Source organism: Urocampus carinirostris, chromosome 14 (genome assembly GCF_059441175.1).
Source record: "Urocampus carinirostris isolate Australia breed hairy pipefish chromosome 14, RoL_Ucar_1.0, whole genome shotgun sequence".
Lineage (NCBI taxonomy): Eukaryota > Metazoa > Chordata > Actinopteri > Syngnathiformes > Syngnathidae > Urocampus > Urocampus carinirostris.
Window position 1 is genome coordinate 2,187,949 of NC_142362.1, and position 14,698 is coordinate 2,202,646.

At 38.7% G+C, this 14,698-nt stretch overlaps 1 protein-coding gene across 2 annotated transcripts in view; it reads left to right on the plus strand.

Annotated features, from left to right (window-relative positions):
- armc8 (armadillo repeat containing 8) overlaps positions 1-14,698 on the plus strand; it is a 38,542-nt gene that overhangs the window by 2,871 nt on the left and 20,973 nt on the right. Inside the window, exons 2-10 of one of the 2 annotated variants that reach the window (XM_088352648.1) lie at positions 129-205; positions 3,804-3,875; positions 6,771-6,913; positions 6,989-7,136; positions 7,215-7,257; positions 7,335-7,415; positions 8,451-8,526; positions 10,846-10,936; positions 11,005-11,065. In XM_088352648.1, the coding sequence (XP_088208774.1) occupies positions 129-205; positions 3,804-3,875; positions 6,771-6,913; positions 6,989-7,136; positions 7,215-7,257; positions 7,335-7,415; positions 8,451-8,526; positions 10,846-10,936; positions 11,005-11,065 (792 nt within the window). Of the gene's footprint in view, positions 1-128; positions 206-3,803; positions 3,876-6,770; positions 6,914-6,988; positions 7,137-7,164; positions 7,258-7,334; positions 7,416-8,450; positions 8,527-10,845; positions 10,937-11,004; positions 11,066-14,698 lie in introns of both variants that reach the window. The other variant, XM_088352647.1, reaches the window with a different exon arrangement.

A 14,698-nucleotide genomic window follows, 5' to 3' on the forward strand; every position in this document is an offset into this window, starting at 1 on the left:
AGTGCTAAAGGTCCAGGTAGAAAATGTAGGCGAAAAAGAAGTGAAATAAACAAACTTCCATGTAAAATGGTTTTGCAGGTTTTGATTTAAATGTTATTTATTCTTGTGTTTTCTTTTTTGAATTCTAGGAAGTCACTGCCACAAGTCGCCATTACGTGGATCGACTGTTCGACCCCGACCCGCAGAAAGTGCTACAAGGAGTCATGTATGTTCATTTCCTGTCAACAAATGTTGAGTTATATATCACACTAGCTTTTGCAAAACCATCTTTACATTAACAAAATCAAGCCATGTAAATAACCTTGCAAAAGTATCCCACCCCCACCCCTCTCAAGAACTTTTTGACACATTGACATAGTTCAGGCTTCAAACACATTGATAACAAAAACTAAGAATCAACAACATGTGAGAAATAGTCGTGAAGTGGACTCATTCTTTTAACATTTTATATGATATCCATCCATCTATCTATCTGCCCTGGTCATATCCCTCAAGATGGGTGACCGACAGCAAGACAAACTCATACAATAACAAAGAAAATAAAAGGGAAAAAACACACACACAAAAATTTTTGGACCATGGCCAACCCAATTGCCCAAACAAGTTAGGCTCCTCGGCACCTAAGTCGGTCATGCTTTCGTCCCCCCAGATGAAACGGGACACCAGAAAGCGGCCATGTCACTCGGGTCAGGGTGACACGACACACTCTTCTCTTCAACAGCAGGGCCCGACAGCTTTCACTGGTTTACCCCTGCCGCATCATACGGGTGCCCAGCCCATCCTTAAGAACGCGTCCACAATCCCACCATCCTTTCACAACACCTCTCCACTCCTTTCTATCACCCACAAGAGCTCTAGCTTCCATTGTATTTATATTTCACTCTAACTACAATAAACAAACTAGATGAACCTTTTGATTCTGACCCTTTTAATCGGATTGCTTGCAAACTGCTTGTATAGGGGCCTGTTCATTTGTCCTTGCTTATCTAAGTGATTCATTCGAAAAAGTGAAAAAACGGGACTTATGATGACTAAGCCTTTCATGTAAATGTACCCATTGAGGAGAATTGAATGAACGAATGGAAAACTTTATTTCGAACATGAAAATAAAAACAGGACAAAAACAATAACTCAACAACAAAATGATATTACATAATATGTTCGAAAATGGGTAGTAAGAAGCAGATGCTTATATTCCCTACCCCTACATCTTCCCTATTAAATACATTTTACAGATCACCTTTTCTTGTGTCTAATATAACAAAGTCTCATGGATAAACATATTACATAGGTCATATATCAATAATTATAATAATAACAATAGTCACATATTTTATACACTACTTCGAAGTACCCATCTATTAACGTCATATTGCCACTAGTCACCAAACATCACTGCGGCACCAATGATCATAACAACAATAGCAATAATAACAGTTATGATATAATAATAATAACAATAACAACAAAGTTAACCATAGTTGTAAACGCACTATTCCCAATCTCTCGTATCACTCATACCTAATTTTCTTTATCTCTGTATTCCGCCAGGAATGTTTTTTTGTATTTAAATTTTAACAAGAAAATAGTTGGACATTGTTTGATCTGGTCTTGTAAATTGTTCCAAAGTTTGACTCCGCACACAGAAACACACATACTTTTCCTGGTGGTTCTCACCTTAAGGATTATGAATTGACTACAGCCCCTTAAGTTATAATTTCCCTCTTTCCGAATGAATCATTTATGGATGTTTTCTGGCACTGTGTTTTGAAATTCTGCTACTAGTATGCTGCTAACACTAAACACGATTTGATTAGAAAAATTAGCAGTTAAGGAACTGAATGAGTACCTTTTCATTCATTTCATTCATTCAAATCAATTTTTTTTTCTCACCCATTTAATTTTTAAGGCTCATCTGCTTGTGTGAACAGCTCTGCCTTAAGGCAAAATAATAGCGAATGACTCGTCAACAAGTATTTCAAGAAAAGTGGCCATTAGACTGTTAAATGGTCAATCAGACACATAATAAGCCTACACAGCTGCTAATCTGTAGACCTATTTTTTTTTTTTCACTACTGGCAGTTCTCTTATACCTAGCCACTCCTTTGCACATCTGTTCTCCTCTGCACTATTGTACTCCAGTGTTATTGTTATTTAATAGTGACTTGTTTACCTGACTGCCCAATTTGCACATCTGGTTAGCTGCTCCTCTTGCAGTCTTTGCACTACTGTATAATACCGTATTTTCCACACTATAAGGCGCACCGGGTCATAGGGCGCACCCCGAAAAAATAGTTTTTGGTCCTATATTTGACATACATAAGACGCACCGGATTATAAGGCGCTACAATGGGAACGTGGACAAAACAGTCAGATAGTTCAGTCCAACTTATTACCTTCTCACATTCCCAAAGCTTGCACAGACGCAAATACGTGTCAAGAACACGTGCGGATGCGGTGTCCGTACGATGTCACTCAAATGCATCGTTCCATCATTCGGAAGGTTCAAGTCTTCAAGAAATGCCAACCATTCCTTAGTTTCTATTTTCTTTTTCGCTCGCAACTTTACTGTGCGTATGACAATAAACATTTGGAATTGAGTTTAATAACAGACACTCCATTCCATCCATTATCTGCACCGCTTATCACAGAAACATCGAGTTCAGTCTGAAACAAGATACTGGGAAAATATAGAGCCGGAGTAGCTCACCGAAGTTGTTGTGTTCAATAATAATGTGCAGCCATGGTCCTCTTATATCTGTGAGTGTAGTAAATCCAGGAGAATAAAATATTAACAAATACAGAATAGTAAAAAATGCTTTCTGTATGCCGTCAACCACGTGCTATACACATTCATCTTTTTTGGCCAATTGCAGGCTTTGTTTTGCCGCTTAAGCCTATGCCAGCCTGTAAATGATAAAAAGGATCCGCCCTTGACCTCCGAATAACTTTAGCCAATAGTGATCGATTCAACTGATGATTGACACATCTTTTTCGGCCAATTGCAGGCTTTGTTTTGCCGCTTAAGCCTATGCCAGCCTGTAAATGATAAAACGATCTGCCCCTTGACCTCCGAATAACTTTAGCCAATAGTGATCGATTCAAATGATGATTGACACATTGGTTAGCCAATGAAACGCCGGTAAATAAATCCCAGCATACACCACGGACTACTAATCTAGTCGGCGGCTGCAAGTTAGTTGGAAGACTTTGCGACTTAATATTGATCCATAAATAAGGCGCACTGTATTATAAGGCGCATGGTCAGCTTTTGAAAAAAATAAAGGCTTTTAGGTGCGCCTTATAGTGCGGAAAATACGGTACTATACATAGCTAAAATTATTTAGTATATTATTAGTACTTCAATACTCCAACTCAATACAACATTTGATTTATATCTGTACATTCAAGGAAACTGTGCGGGTCAGATGTATCGACATTTCGTTCTGTATACACGTGTATTAGAATGACGATAAAGTAGATCTGAATCTGAATCCTTGCATTTCGTATATCCAGTTTTCACATGTCCCTTTTCAGAATGACATTTTTCATTGTTAAATCACTTAAGGCTTTTATTTTTATTTGTGGTAACTAAGTGGAGAGCCTTCAAGTTCATGCTTTCCACCCGTCTCCTGTCGTTTTATAGCGTTTTATGCTAGCTCAACACAGGAAACATGTCAAAGATGTTGCACAATTCCAGTATGTACATCTGAACGTTTCACTCATGTTGTTTCCTTGCCCCCCTAAAAATGTCTTTTAGCAAGTTATGCACTCATCTGTTTTTGCTTTGTTTATCCCCACAGTGACATGAAGAATGCCGTTATTGGCAACAATAAGCAGAAAGCCAATTTGATTGTCTTGGGGGCAGTGCCGAGGTACGTGCTCATCTTTTTCTCCTTAGCGTCCTTCTTCAAGTTTTGAGACTTGAGGTAAAAATACCACGTTGATCAATTGACTCATAACTAGTAGTCGCTCAAAATAATGACAGAATAGGTCAGGTCATGTTTATTTGTATAGCCCTTTATCACGAGGAGTCTCAAAGGGCTGCACTGAGCACAGATTTTTTGCAAACCACAGACTATTATGTCACCATCCCCTGATCTAAAACTACATGAGGGCAAGGAAAAATTCAAAAACCTCAACATGAGGAAAATGAAAAAACCTTGAGAAAGGACCGCACAGTAGTTTAGGAGGTAGAGCGCTCGTCTTGGGATCAAGGGATCCCTGTTCGAATCCCGGCTCGTCCGTGTTACATGTCAAAGTGTCCTTGGGTAAGACACTGAACCCCTAACACCCCCAATAAGCAGGTTAGCGCCTTACATGGCTGCAAGGCCGCTATTGGGAAATGTGGAGCACATTGTAAAGCGCTTTGGGAAGTCATTGACTTAAAAAGCGCTATAAAAATGCAGATCATTTCATTTCATTTCATTTTCTCATCCCCCTTCCAGGATAACAAGCCTGCAACGGATGTTTCAATAACAAACAATACACAGATATTGTCAACATTAGATTTCTTCTTGGGATCACTAGTAGACCAACATTTTCAGGGTGAAGGCTCCGGACCAGAACATAGGTGGGAAATTAAATCAGAAATATGTGAGTGAGAAAGTTAACTGTTAACTATTTAGAGCCGTTTTCTTTTTTTAAAAAAGATGACAATGCCCCTTGATCATTTTGGGGGCAGAGAGGGATAACGTTTCGTGCAGATTTACGCAAGATCTAATTATCATATGTCTTGATAAATGCACACAGATAGATTTGTAGATCTGCAAAATACATGATTCACACCGAAATTCTTTTTTTAATGAGACTTGAACACTTTTTATATGAAAGTCCTTAAATATCGCTTGATTTTGGCCTTTGGAAAGGGTGAAGGAACCCTTTATATTTTTCCTAATTTTTTACCACTTTTTTATACTGGCGAGGAAGGCGGGCTCTGTTGTGGGCACAGAACCGGACAGCCTGACAACTGTAGCTGAGAGACGGGCACTGAACAAGCTGCGTTCAATCATGGACAATTCATTACATCCACTACACAGCATTATCTCCAAACGGAAGAGCAGCTTCAGCGACAGACTGCTGTCACAGTTTTGTTACACGGACAGACTGAGGAGATCATTTCTTCCTCATGCCATGAGGCTCTTTAACTCCACTCGGGGGAGTCAAAGCCCACATATTAACACCCCCCCACATTTGCATAATACCCTATTTTTATGACAGTGTGTATTTTCTGTAGGGCTATGTGAAGACTCTATAGCAAAACATTATATTGGGTATTTTTGTATTCTATATCTTTATTTTATTATTATTTTTTCAACACAAGGATACTGCTGGGAGTGGGAATTTCCCTACGGGGATGAATAAAGTATCTATCTATCTCTATTTCTATCTATCTATCTAGACTTCTAGACATCTATCTATCTATCTTGACTTCTAGACATCTATCTATCTAGACATCTATCTATCTATCTTGACTTCTAGTAATCTATCTATCTAGACATCTATCCATCTATCTAGACATCTATCTATCTAGACATCTTTCTAGGCTTCTAGACTTTTATATATCTATCTAGACATCTAGACATCTATCTATCTAGACATCTATCTATCTATCTATCAATATATCTAGACTTCTAGACATCTATCTATCCATCTAGACATCTATATAGACATCTTTCTAGACATCTATCTAGACATCTATCTATCTAGACATCTATCTATCTAGACATCTATCTATCTATCTAGACATCTATCTAGACTTTTAGACTTCTATCTAGACTTCTAGACTTCTATCTAGACTTCTGGACATCTAGACATCTATCTATCTATCTATCTAGACATCTATCTATCTATCTAGACATCTATCTATCTAGACATCTTTCTAGGCTTCTAGACTTTTATATATCTATCTAGACTTCTAGACATCTAAAAATCTATCTAGACATCCAACTATCTAGACATCTATCTATCTAGACATCTAGACATCTATCCATCTAGACATCTATCTAGACATGTATCTATCTATCTAGACGTCTATCCATCTAGACATATTTCTAGACCTCTAGACTTCTAGACATCTGTGTAGACCACTAGACATCTATCTAGACATCTATCTAGACATCTATCTATCTATCTATCTAGACATCTATCTAGACTTTTAGACTTCTATCTAGACTTTTAGACTTCTATCTAGACTTCTAGACTTCTATCTAGACTTCTGGACATCTAGACATCTATCTATCCATCTATCTAGACATCTATCTATCTATCTAGACATCTATCTATCTAGACGTCTATCTATCTAGACATCTTTCTAGGCTTCTAGACTTTTATATATCTATCTAGACTTCTAGACTTCTAGACATCTATCTATCTATCTATCTATCTATCTATCTAGACTTCTAGACATCTATCCATCTAGACATCTATCTAGACATGTATCTATCTAGACGTCTATCTATCTAGACATCTTGACATCTATCCATCTAGACATCTATCTAGACGTCTATCTCTCTAGACATCTTTCTAGACTTCTAGACATCTATGTAGACTTCTAGACATCTAGACATCTATCTAAACACATATCTAGACATCTATCTATCTATCTATCTATCTAGACCTCTATCTATCTATCTAGACATCTACCTAGACTTTTAGACTTCTTTCTTGACTTAGACTTCTATCTAGACTTCTAGACGTCTATCTAGACTTCTGGACATCTAGACATCTATCTATCTATCTACATTTTGTTTTGTGTGTGGTGTGCCTAGGTTACTGTACCTTCTGCAGCAGAGCTCCTCCAGCCTGGAGCTGAGGACAGAGTGTGCAGTGGTGCTGGGCAGCTTGGCCATGGGCACAGAAAACAATATCAAGTCTCTGGTGGACTGCCACATCATCCCCGCACTTCTTCAAGGTCGGGACGCGATTTTTTTTGACTTTAAAGATCACCATATCACCCGGTGACATTTCTCTATCCTTTATCGTGCAGGTCTCTTGTTCCCCGACCTGATTTTCATTGAGGCTTGTCTTCGTTGTCTCAGGACAGTCTTCATCAGCCCCGTCACTCCAGTCCAGCTGCTATACACAGTAGGATCACATCCTAAAACACCTTCCCCGTCGAAAAAAACCACCAAACGGTATGTTTTTTTTTTGTATTATCTGCAGGATCCCACTGTGATCCCTCATTTAATGTCTCTGCTGAGCCACTCACACAGGACTCAAGAGTACGCCACGCAGATCTTCTCACACTGTTGTAAGGTACTCGTTGGTATTACCGGATGAAGCTTCGGTACGGGCGGAGTCCGGTATTTTAAATGCATGTGTTTTGTGCTCAGACTCCAGACCATCAGACGGTGCTGTTTAACCACGGCGCCATTCAGAACATTGCTCCTTTGTTAATATCGCCCTCTTATAAGGTAAATGGCTCTCCTGTCTGGATTTGTACTTTGTTTTATTTTACTCGTTCAATGCCATAACATACGCATACAGTGTCTTGCGAAACAATTTGTCCCCCTTAAATTTTGTGACCTTTTGCCACATTTCAGACTTCAAAGATAAACATATACAACTAATTTCTTGTGAAGCATCAACAATAAGTGGTGGGACAGACTTTATGAGATATTTTCAACTTTTTGAACAAATAAAAAACGAAAAAGTGGATGTGCAAAATTATTCTTATAAATATAGTCTCTGTAGATATTTATCTCTATTTCTCTTTCGCTCTCTCTCTCTTTCTCTCTCCTTCTATTTATCTCTCTCTCTTTTCTCTCCTATATTTTTCCCCATTTCTCTATTTCTCGCTATTTATCTCTGTCTATTTCTCTCTGTTTCTCTCTTTCTATTTCTCTCTCTATTTCTCTGTGTATTTCTCTTACTCTTTCTCTTTCTCTCTTTATATTTATCTCTATTTCTCTCCCTTTATATATTTCTCTTTATTTTTCTCTAATTCTCTGTCTATTTGTTTATTTCTGTCTTTCTCCCTTTTTTTCTTTATCTCTCTATTTCTCTTTCTATTTCTCTCTCTCTCTCTCTCTCTCTCTCTCTCCTTCTATTTCGCTCTTCTTTTCTCTCTAATCCACTAGTCCATCCCCCGAGAGAATGTTTGTTCTACCGTATGGCCCCCGAGTTCAAATGAGTTTGACACCCCTGATATAAACGTCTTAAGGCACCCTCAGTCGGACCAAAGTGCAACCCTAAATGTCACAACAAAATTCTGTGCACTCTCCTTTGCTTCGATTGAATGTGCTTAAGGGGCTCATGAATCACGCTACTCAACGAATCGATGATGAAATGCTTTTTATAATTGATTTTAATAGTACCGATTTGTTGTTGCAGCCCCAATAGAATTTTAATATTTCAACATGATAACTGAGCGTGTTTATTGTTGAACAGCCTCGAAACAAACCCAGATAATCAGAGAAAATCTGTTAACATTCTTCTTGTTGTTGCAGGTTCGTATGCAGGCGTTAAAATGTTTCTCAGTGCTGGCCTATGAGAACACTCAGGTCTCCATGATGTTGGTGAATGGTGAGCTGTTTACTCTGTGATTATGTGGTCCGCACACATACACTGCAAAAAAGTCCAGTTAGAAATGATTTGGAAAATAAGTATTAACCTTTTTTTTTAGAAGATAATGTTCTTGTCCTATCGGCGGACGTATTTGCTCTTTTAAATAGAGTCGTCTTTATTTTCATTGACATCAACGTGGTGAAACATTGTATGCAATGAGATTAGACACAGCACCCCAGGGTGAAACACGCAATAAAGGCTTTAAAGAGATAAAAAATATAAAACAAAACCAAAAATATGGAGAGAATTTTTTACTAAGTAGTGCTTGAAGACTGGCCTACGTTATAATAATAGTGTAATGTTTACGAACGAAAACATAAAGTGCATTTTAACAATAGTGCTATAAAAAGAAGAGCAATATTATTTAGAGAGAAAAAAAAGAACAATTAAGTTGCAATATACAATAATTGGGGTAAAAGTGTATTTTTTTAAATTATTATTTTTTTTTTTATTTAGCACACGGTTGGTTGGTTGGATCCCTTAACCACTACGGACGTAGGGGCACCATTTCCTGTGGTGTGTCTTGGACAAGTAATAGCCTTTCATAAAATAATATGCCCGATAAAGTTAAGTTTAACTTACTCGTGGAAGATGGGCTTCAAGAGTTAGGCGAATTCCCCCTCCGTGGTAGAAAGTGGCCAAGAAAAAGCGATCCAACCATTTTCTCAACCGCATCAAGCTGTCTTATTACAGTTTCATTTCCAAAGAAACGGTTCGCCTCTTTACACCAACCATATTGAATGGACGCACGAGATATTAAACAATAAAAACATCAAAGTCCTTAGCACACTGGAGATACAGTATATTATGTTTACACATGAACTAGGAAGTAGAAAACAGATTTCTTCTTCGGGTGGATGCTGCGTGAGCTACAGAAAATATATATATATATATTTTTAAGTTTATTTTACTTATAATTTTACTCCTTTAAAATATGTATTACTTATTGTTTGAATAATTATTTTTAGTAAAAAAAATAATAATTCTGTTTCATACACTTACCCAAGACACACCACAGGAAGTGTAGCTGCTTAAGGGATCTTTGAGCCCGTAAGGTTTTAATATTTTAAAGTTAAAAAAAAAAAAGGTATTTCACTAAAGATAATTCTTATAATAGGGAAATAAGAAACATAATTTCTAAAATAAGTTAAATTATTCTATATACAGTTTAAAAATATTTTTAAGAAGGACTGAAATTTTTCTCTTATTTTAACTTAATTATAACTTATTTTTTTATACAGTTTTGCTCCTTTTAAATGGTTCATTCTGATTTATTCACGCTATATCACTTAAATCAAGAAAATCTTCATCCTCTGTGTCATTTTTAAACAAATCCCCTATCTCAGGAGGTAGACGATGCACCTCTTACTCCTTCCACTTCTTCGTCTCTTACATCAGACTCATCATCACCTTCGCTTTTGCCAATTCCTTAAAAGTTTCTCGCTAACTCCAAACCATCTTCCTGCTGCTCGATTACTCTTTTCAGCTGCACATTTCACTAATTTCAGCTTTTAATCTGAAAAATACGACATTCTTTTCGGTGCCATCTTTGTTCAGCTTTTCTTGGCTACGTTGAAATGATCAATATAGGCCTAGAGGTCCCTCTTGTGGTTTGGTGTGAAAATAACACGTGAAATGATATTGTCATGGTTGCCATGGCGCCCAATTGGCCCCACCCGTGTGGTGCTGGCTGCGGCTCATTGACAGATTGGCTTTTCGTGTATTTTAAGCTCAGTGCTCTCATTCTCTCTTTGTCAGTGCGTCAACAAACCTCTGCCCCGCAAGACGTGGGCACTGACTCTGTCCTGTTTTCCTGTTGGTATTTCCTGTCCGGTGTTGTTCCCGTTTATTCTGTCCTGTTTAGTATCGGTTTCCAGTTTTTGTTACCGTCTTGTTTGCCCTGTTTATTTCGATATCCTGTTTCATTATCAATCCTGTCCGTCCCATCCTGTTTGGTATCGACCCCATCTGTCCGATATCTGCTCGGGCAATTGGTATCGATCTGGTCGGCCGCTGGCTTCCTACGGTTTCACGCCAGACTGCTGCCTAACGTGCTTGACTCGCCATTTCTCGTAAAATAAAAGGCTTGTGTGAGAAACGTCGTGCATTTGGGTCCTGATCCTGTTGTGATGTGTTAACAATTTCTCACACAAGGTTTAATGTAAGTCGCACCGAAGTATAAGTCGCACCTTCGGCCGAAATATGAAAAAAAAAACTTCGGAAAATACTGTGTATTCAAAGCGTATCACGTTGACAAGTATTTGTGTGTTCTTGCAGTGGTGGTAGAAGGCGAGCCGCTCTCTCAGGTTTTTGTCCGAATGATGCAAAGGGATCAGCCCATTGAAATGCAGCTGACTGCAGCCAAATGGTAAGTAAGCAGATATCAAATCCGATATTTCTGTCGCCATTTATATTGACTGGGGTCTTTGGCTGCAGTCTCACGTACATGTGTCGAGCAGGCGCCATCAAGACAGACGACAGCTGCATTGTCCTCAAGGTAGCGTTATTTAAATTTTGGGTTGATATTTTAAAGTACAGTGCCTTTGCGAAGGTTTTGGACCCCCAAGATATTTTTCTAAGAATGAACAACATCTGAGACACAATTATGAAAAGAAACTAAATGTATTCAACATTTTATATTGTGCTAACAAATAAAAAGATGAAAAGTAGGTGTTGCAAAACTAGCGGCCCCCTTTGATTTAATACTTTGTACAACATCAGTGTTCTGGTTTGCCCGCGTCCCTGCGTCCTAGACGCATAATTTTTGCTGGGGACGCATTGTGTCAAATCAACGTGCGGCACGCGACTTTTTTGACACCAAATTGTCATTATTACCTGATAACTTTTTTTTTTTTAACAAAGATTTACCGCACTCTAAACTTTTCGTCAGGCAGATCCGCCATTGTTGTTTTGGTCTCGCGCCGATCTCGGCAAACGAAATCTCGTTGCTTCGAGATGATGTCATTGTTTTGGTGGTTGTCAAGTGAAAGAGTATGCCTCCGTAAAAACAGTTGGTATTAGGTGCAAATCAACAAAAAATTGGTCATTTCTTCAGTGTCGGTAATAAGTCGAAACATAACACAGAAAGCGGGAACGACGGCAATCATTCCGGCACGGAAAAACGGCGGAGAAATTCCTCGGAAGACCGCGAAGGCAAGGAAAACACGTGTGTTGAAGCCAACGATTTGACGAAAGATAATAAACAAAAGAATACTAGCAAGAAAAGGACTTTTCTGCCAAAATGGACTCAATTATACTCCTGGTGACGCTATGAGGAGGATGATAATGGATTGGACTTTGAGAAGGCATTACAACTATGGCGGGACAGAAAACCACGAAGAATATATGAACTAAAAAATTTGAAGTGATAACGGTTTTGTACTACCAATTAACTGTGACGATTAAAACTGCATGAAAATATAAATATTTCAGCAATGTTATTTTGTATAGTGTACAATATTGTGAACTGAAAAAATCTGAAGTGATAACTCCTTTGTATTACCAATAAACTGTGATGATTAAAACTGAATGAATATATAGATTTATATTATATATTTGTCGCCGATTTACAATTTCAACCGCGATAAGACTTAATTTTGGGGACCCATATATCTCTGTATGGACCCACAGCCACAAGTCTTTTGGGTATATCTCTAAAAGTTTAGCATATCTTGAAACAGAAATATTTGCCCATTCTTCCTTACAAAACACTTCAAGTTTCTCAAGGTTTGCTCGTGATCATTTGTGGACACCATTTTTTTCAGTTCTGTTCACAAATGCTCTACAGGACTGAGGTCCGGTCTGCTTGGCCATTCTTACACCTTTATATTGTCAGTTTCAAACCATTCCATTATTTATTCTGGTTTATGTTAAGGATAAAAAGCCCCTTTTTCAAGTCTCCTGCAGATTTCTTGCCAAAATCGCTCCTTCCACCTTCCCATCAACTCTAAAGATCTTCCCAGTCCCTGCTAAAGAAGAGCAACCCCATAACAGGATGCTGCCACCACCATGTTTGACAGTGAGGATGGTGTTTTCAGGGTGATGTGCAGTGTTACTCTTATGCCAAACGTAACACATTGCATTCAGCCCAAAAATATCATGTTTGGTCTCATCTTGTGTCTCACATGTGTCACCAAACGGGCCTTTTATGGTATTTTTTTTCAGAAAGGGCTTTTGTATTGCCACTCTTTCATAAAGGGCAGATTTATTCATTCTCAGGTCTTTTGCGGACTCCATCAGGTCTCCTTCCAGAATGGTCCTGTATTTGGCTCTGTCCATCTTCTCAGTAACTGTAACGATCTTCACAGTCCCTGCTGAAAAAAAGCAACCCCTGGAGCGCCACCATGTTTGACTGTCGGGATGGTGTTTTCAGGGTGGCGTGCAATGTTTTTCTTACGCCAAACGTAACGCTTTGCATTCAGCCCAAAAAGTTCCTTTTTGTGTCGTCTGACCAGAACGGCATGTTCCTCGTGCTATTTGTGTCTCCCATATGGCTTCTTGCAAACGTCAAACATACCTTTTTGTGGTATTCTTTCAGTTAAGTCAAGTCACATTTATTTATGACGCCCTTAATCACAAAAATGTCTCAAAGGACTGCACAGGATTACAATGACAAAATGACCTGATCTCAAACCAACATGCAGGCAAGGAACAACTCAAAATCTCAGCGTGAGGAAAAAGAGAAACCTTGAGAAGGGACCTCACAAATGGTATCCCCCTTCCAGGATGACCAGGGTGAATTACGTTTAGCATTACAGTACACAAACATAGTAAACACTAGGTAAGATGTTGAAAATTTGTCCAGAAAGTCTATGTCGGCCACGACGCAGTTTCCCATCTCTGCCAGCTGGTCCATGCAGGCGTTCACATGCTTCAGGTCAAACGCTGGTCCGCTGACTCATCTCAAATCGTCCCTTCTCCTTCGTATCACCACCAGGCAGGCAGTCGGAAAAAGACAGGAGAATACAGAATATGAGGAGGGCATCAATCATAAGCTTTGGAATAGAAGTGTGTCCTAAGCCTTGATTTAAAAACTTCCAATGAGGTTGCAGATCTTATCTCCGGAGGCAGGGCGTTCCATAGCACCGGGGCCCAGATGGAGAACGCTCTCGAGCCCGCAGACTTCTTGGCTCTCGGAGTCACAAGTAGACCGGCATTTTCCGAGCGCAGCCTCCGTGCAGGAACATAGGGGGAAATCAAATCAGAGAGATAAGAGGGTGCAAGTCCATGCAAACATTTATATGTTAATAAGGCAACCTTAAAGAGAGGACTTTGTCCTTGCCACTCTTTCATTAAGTGTAGATTTATGCACAAATTGTCCCACCTCAGCTGTGTAAGCCTGCAGGTCATCAATTTGATCGTGGGACTCTTGGTTGCTTTTATGATTAGTTTTCTGCTTCTTTGGGCCGAAAACATAGAGGGACGGCCAGGTCTTTGTAGGTTTTCAGTGGTTTTATGCTCTCTCCTTTTTAATTTCATTAGTCACACAGTGCTGCGCGGGGTTGGGTAGGGTTACTTTAACTTGATTACTTTCAATTACTTTTGGATTACTCCAGTACCAAATATGCTAATAAAAGACAAAAGAAACTAAATATGAATGAAATTACTAAATTTTGTGCAGGCTTGGGGAGTAACGGAATACATGGAACGGCAAAAATGATGTTGGCAAGCTGTTTGGATTTATTTTCATTTTGTTTCTGTCGCATTTTACGTTAGTTTTGCCGGAGATTAAAGACATCAAAGCCAGGAGAGAAATCTTACCACGTTTTGGGAGTCATCATTTTATTCCTATTAAGTTTCTCTTGTCTTTTATTAGCATATTTGGTATTGGAGTCATCCAAAAGTCATTGAAAGTAATCAAGTTAAAGTAACCCTACCAAACCCTGGTGCTGCGGGAAATATGTAAATGTTGAAGATCTTATGGAAATACCTTCTTATCTGTGTTTTTGTAGTAAAAAATGTAAAATGTTGAAATAATTTTGTTCCACCTTACAATTGTATTTCACATGTTCTTGATTCATAGAAGATTTTTTTAGTTTTTTAACTTTAAGTTTGAAGCTCGAATTGTGGCAATACAGTGGAACCTCGGTTCTCGACCATAATCCGTTCCAGAACCCTGTTCGAAAACCGA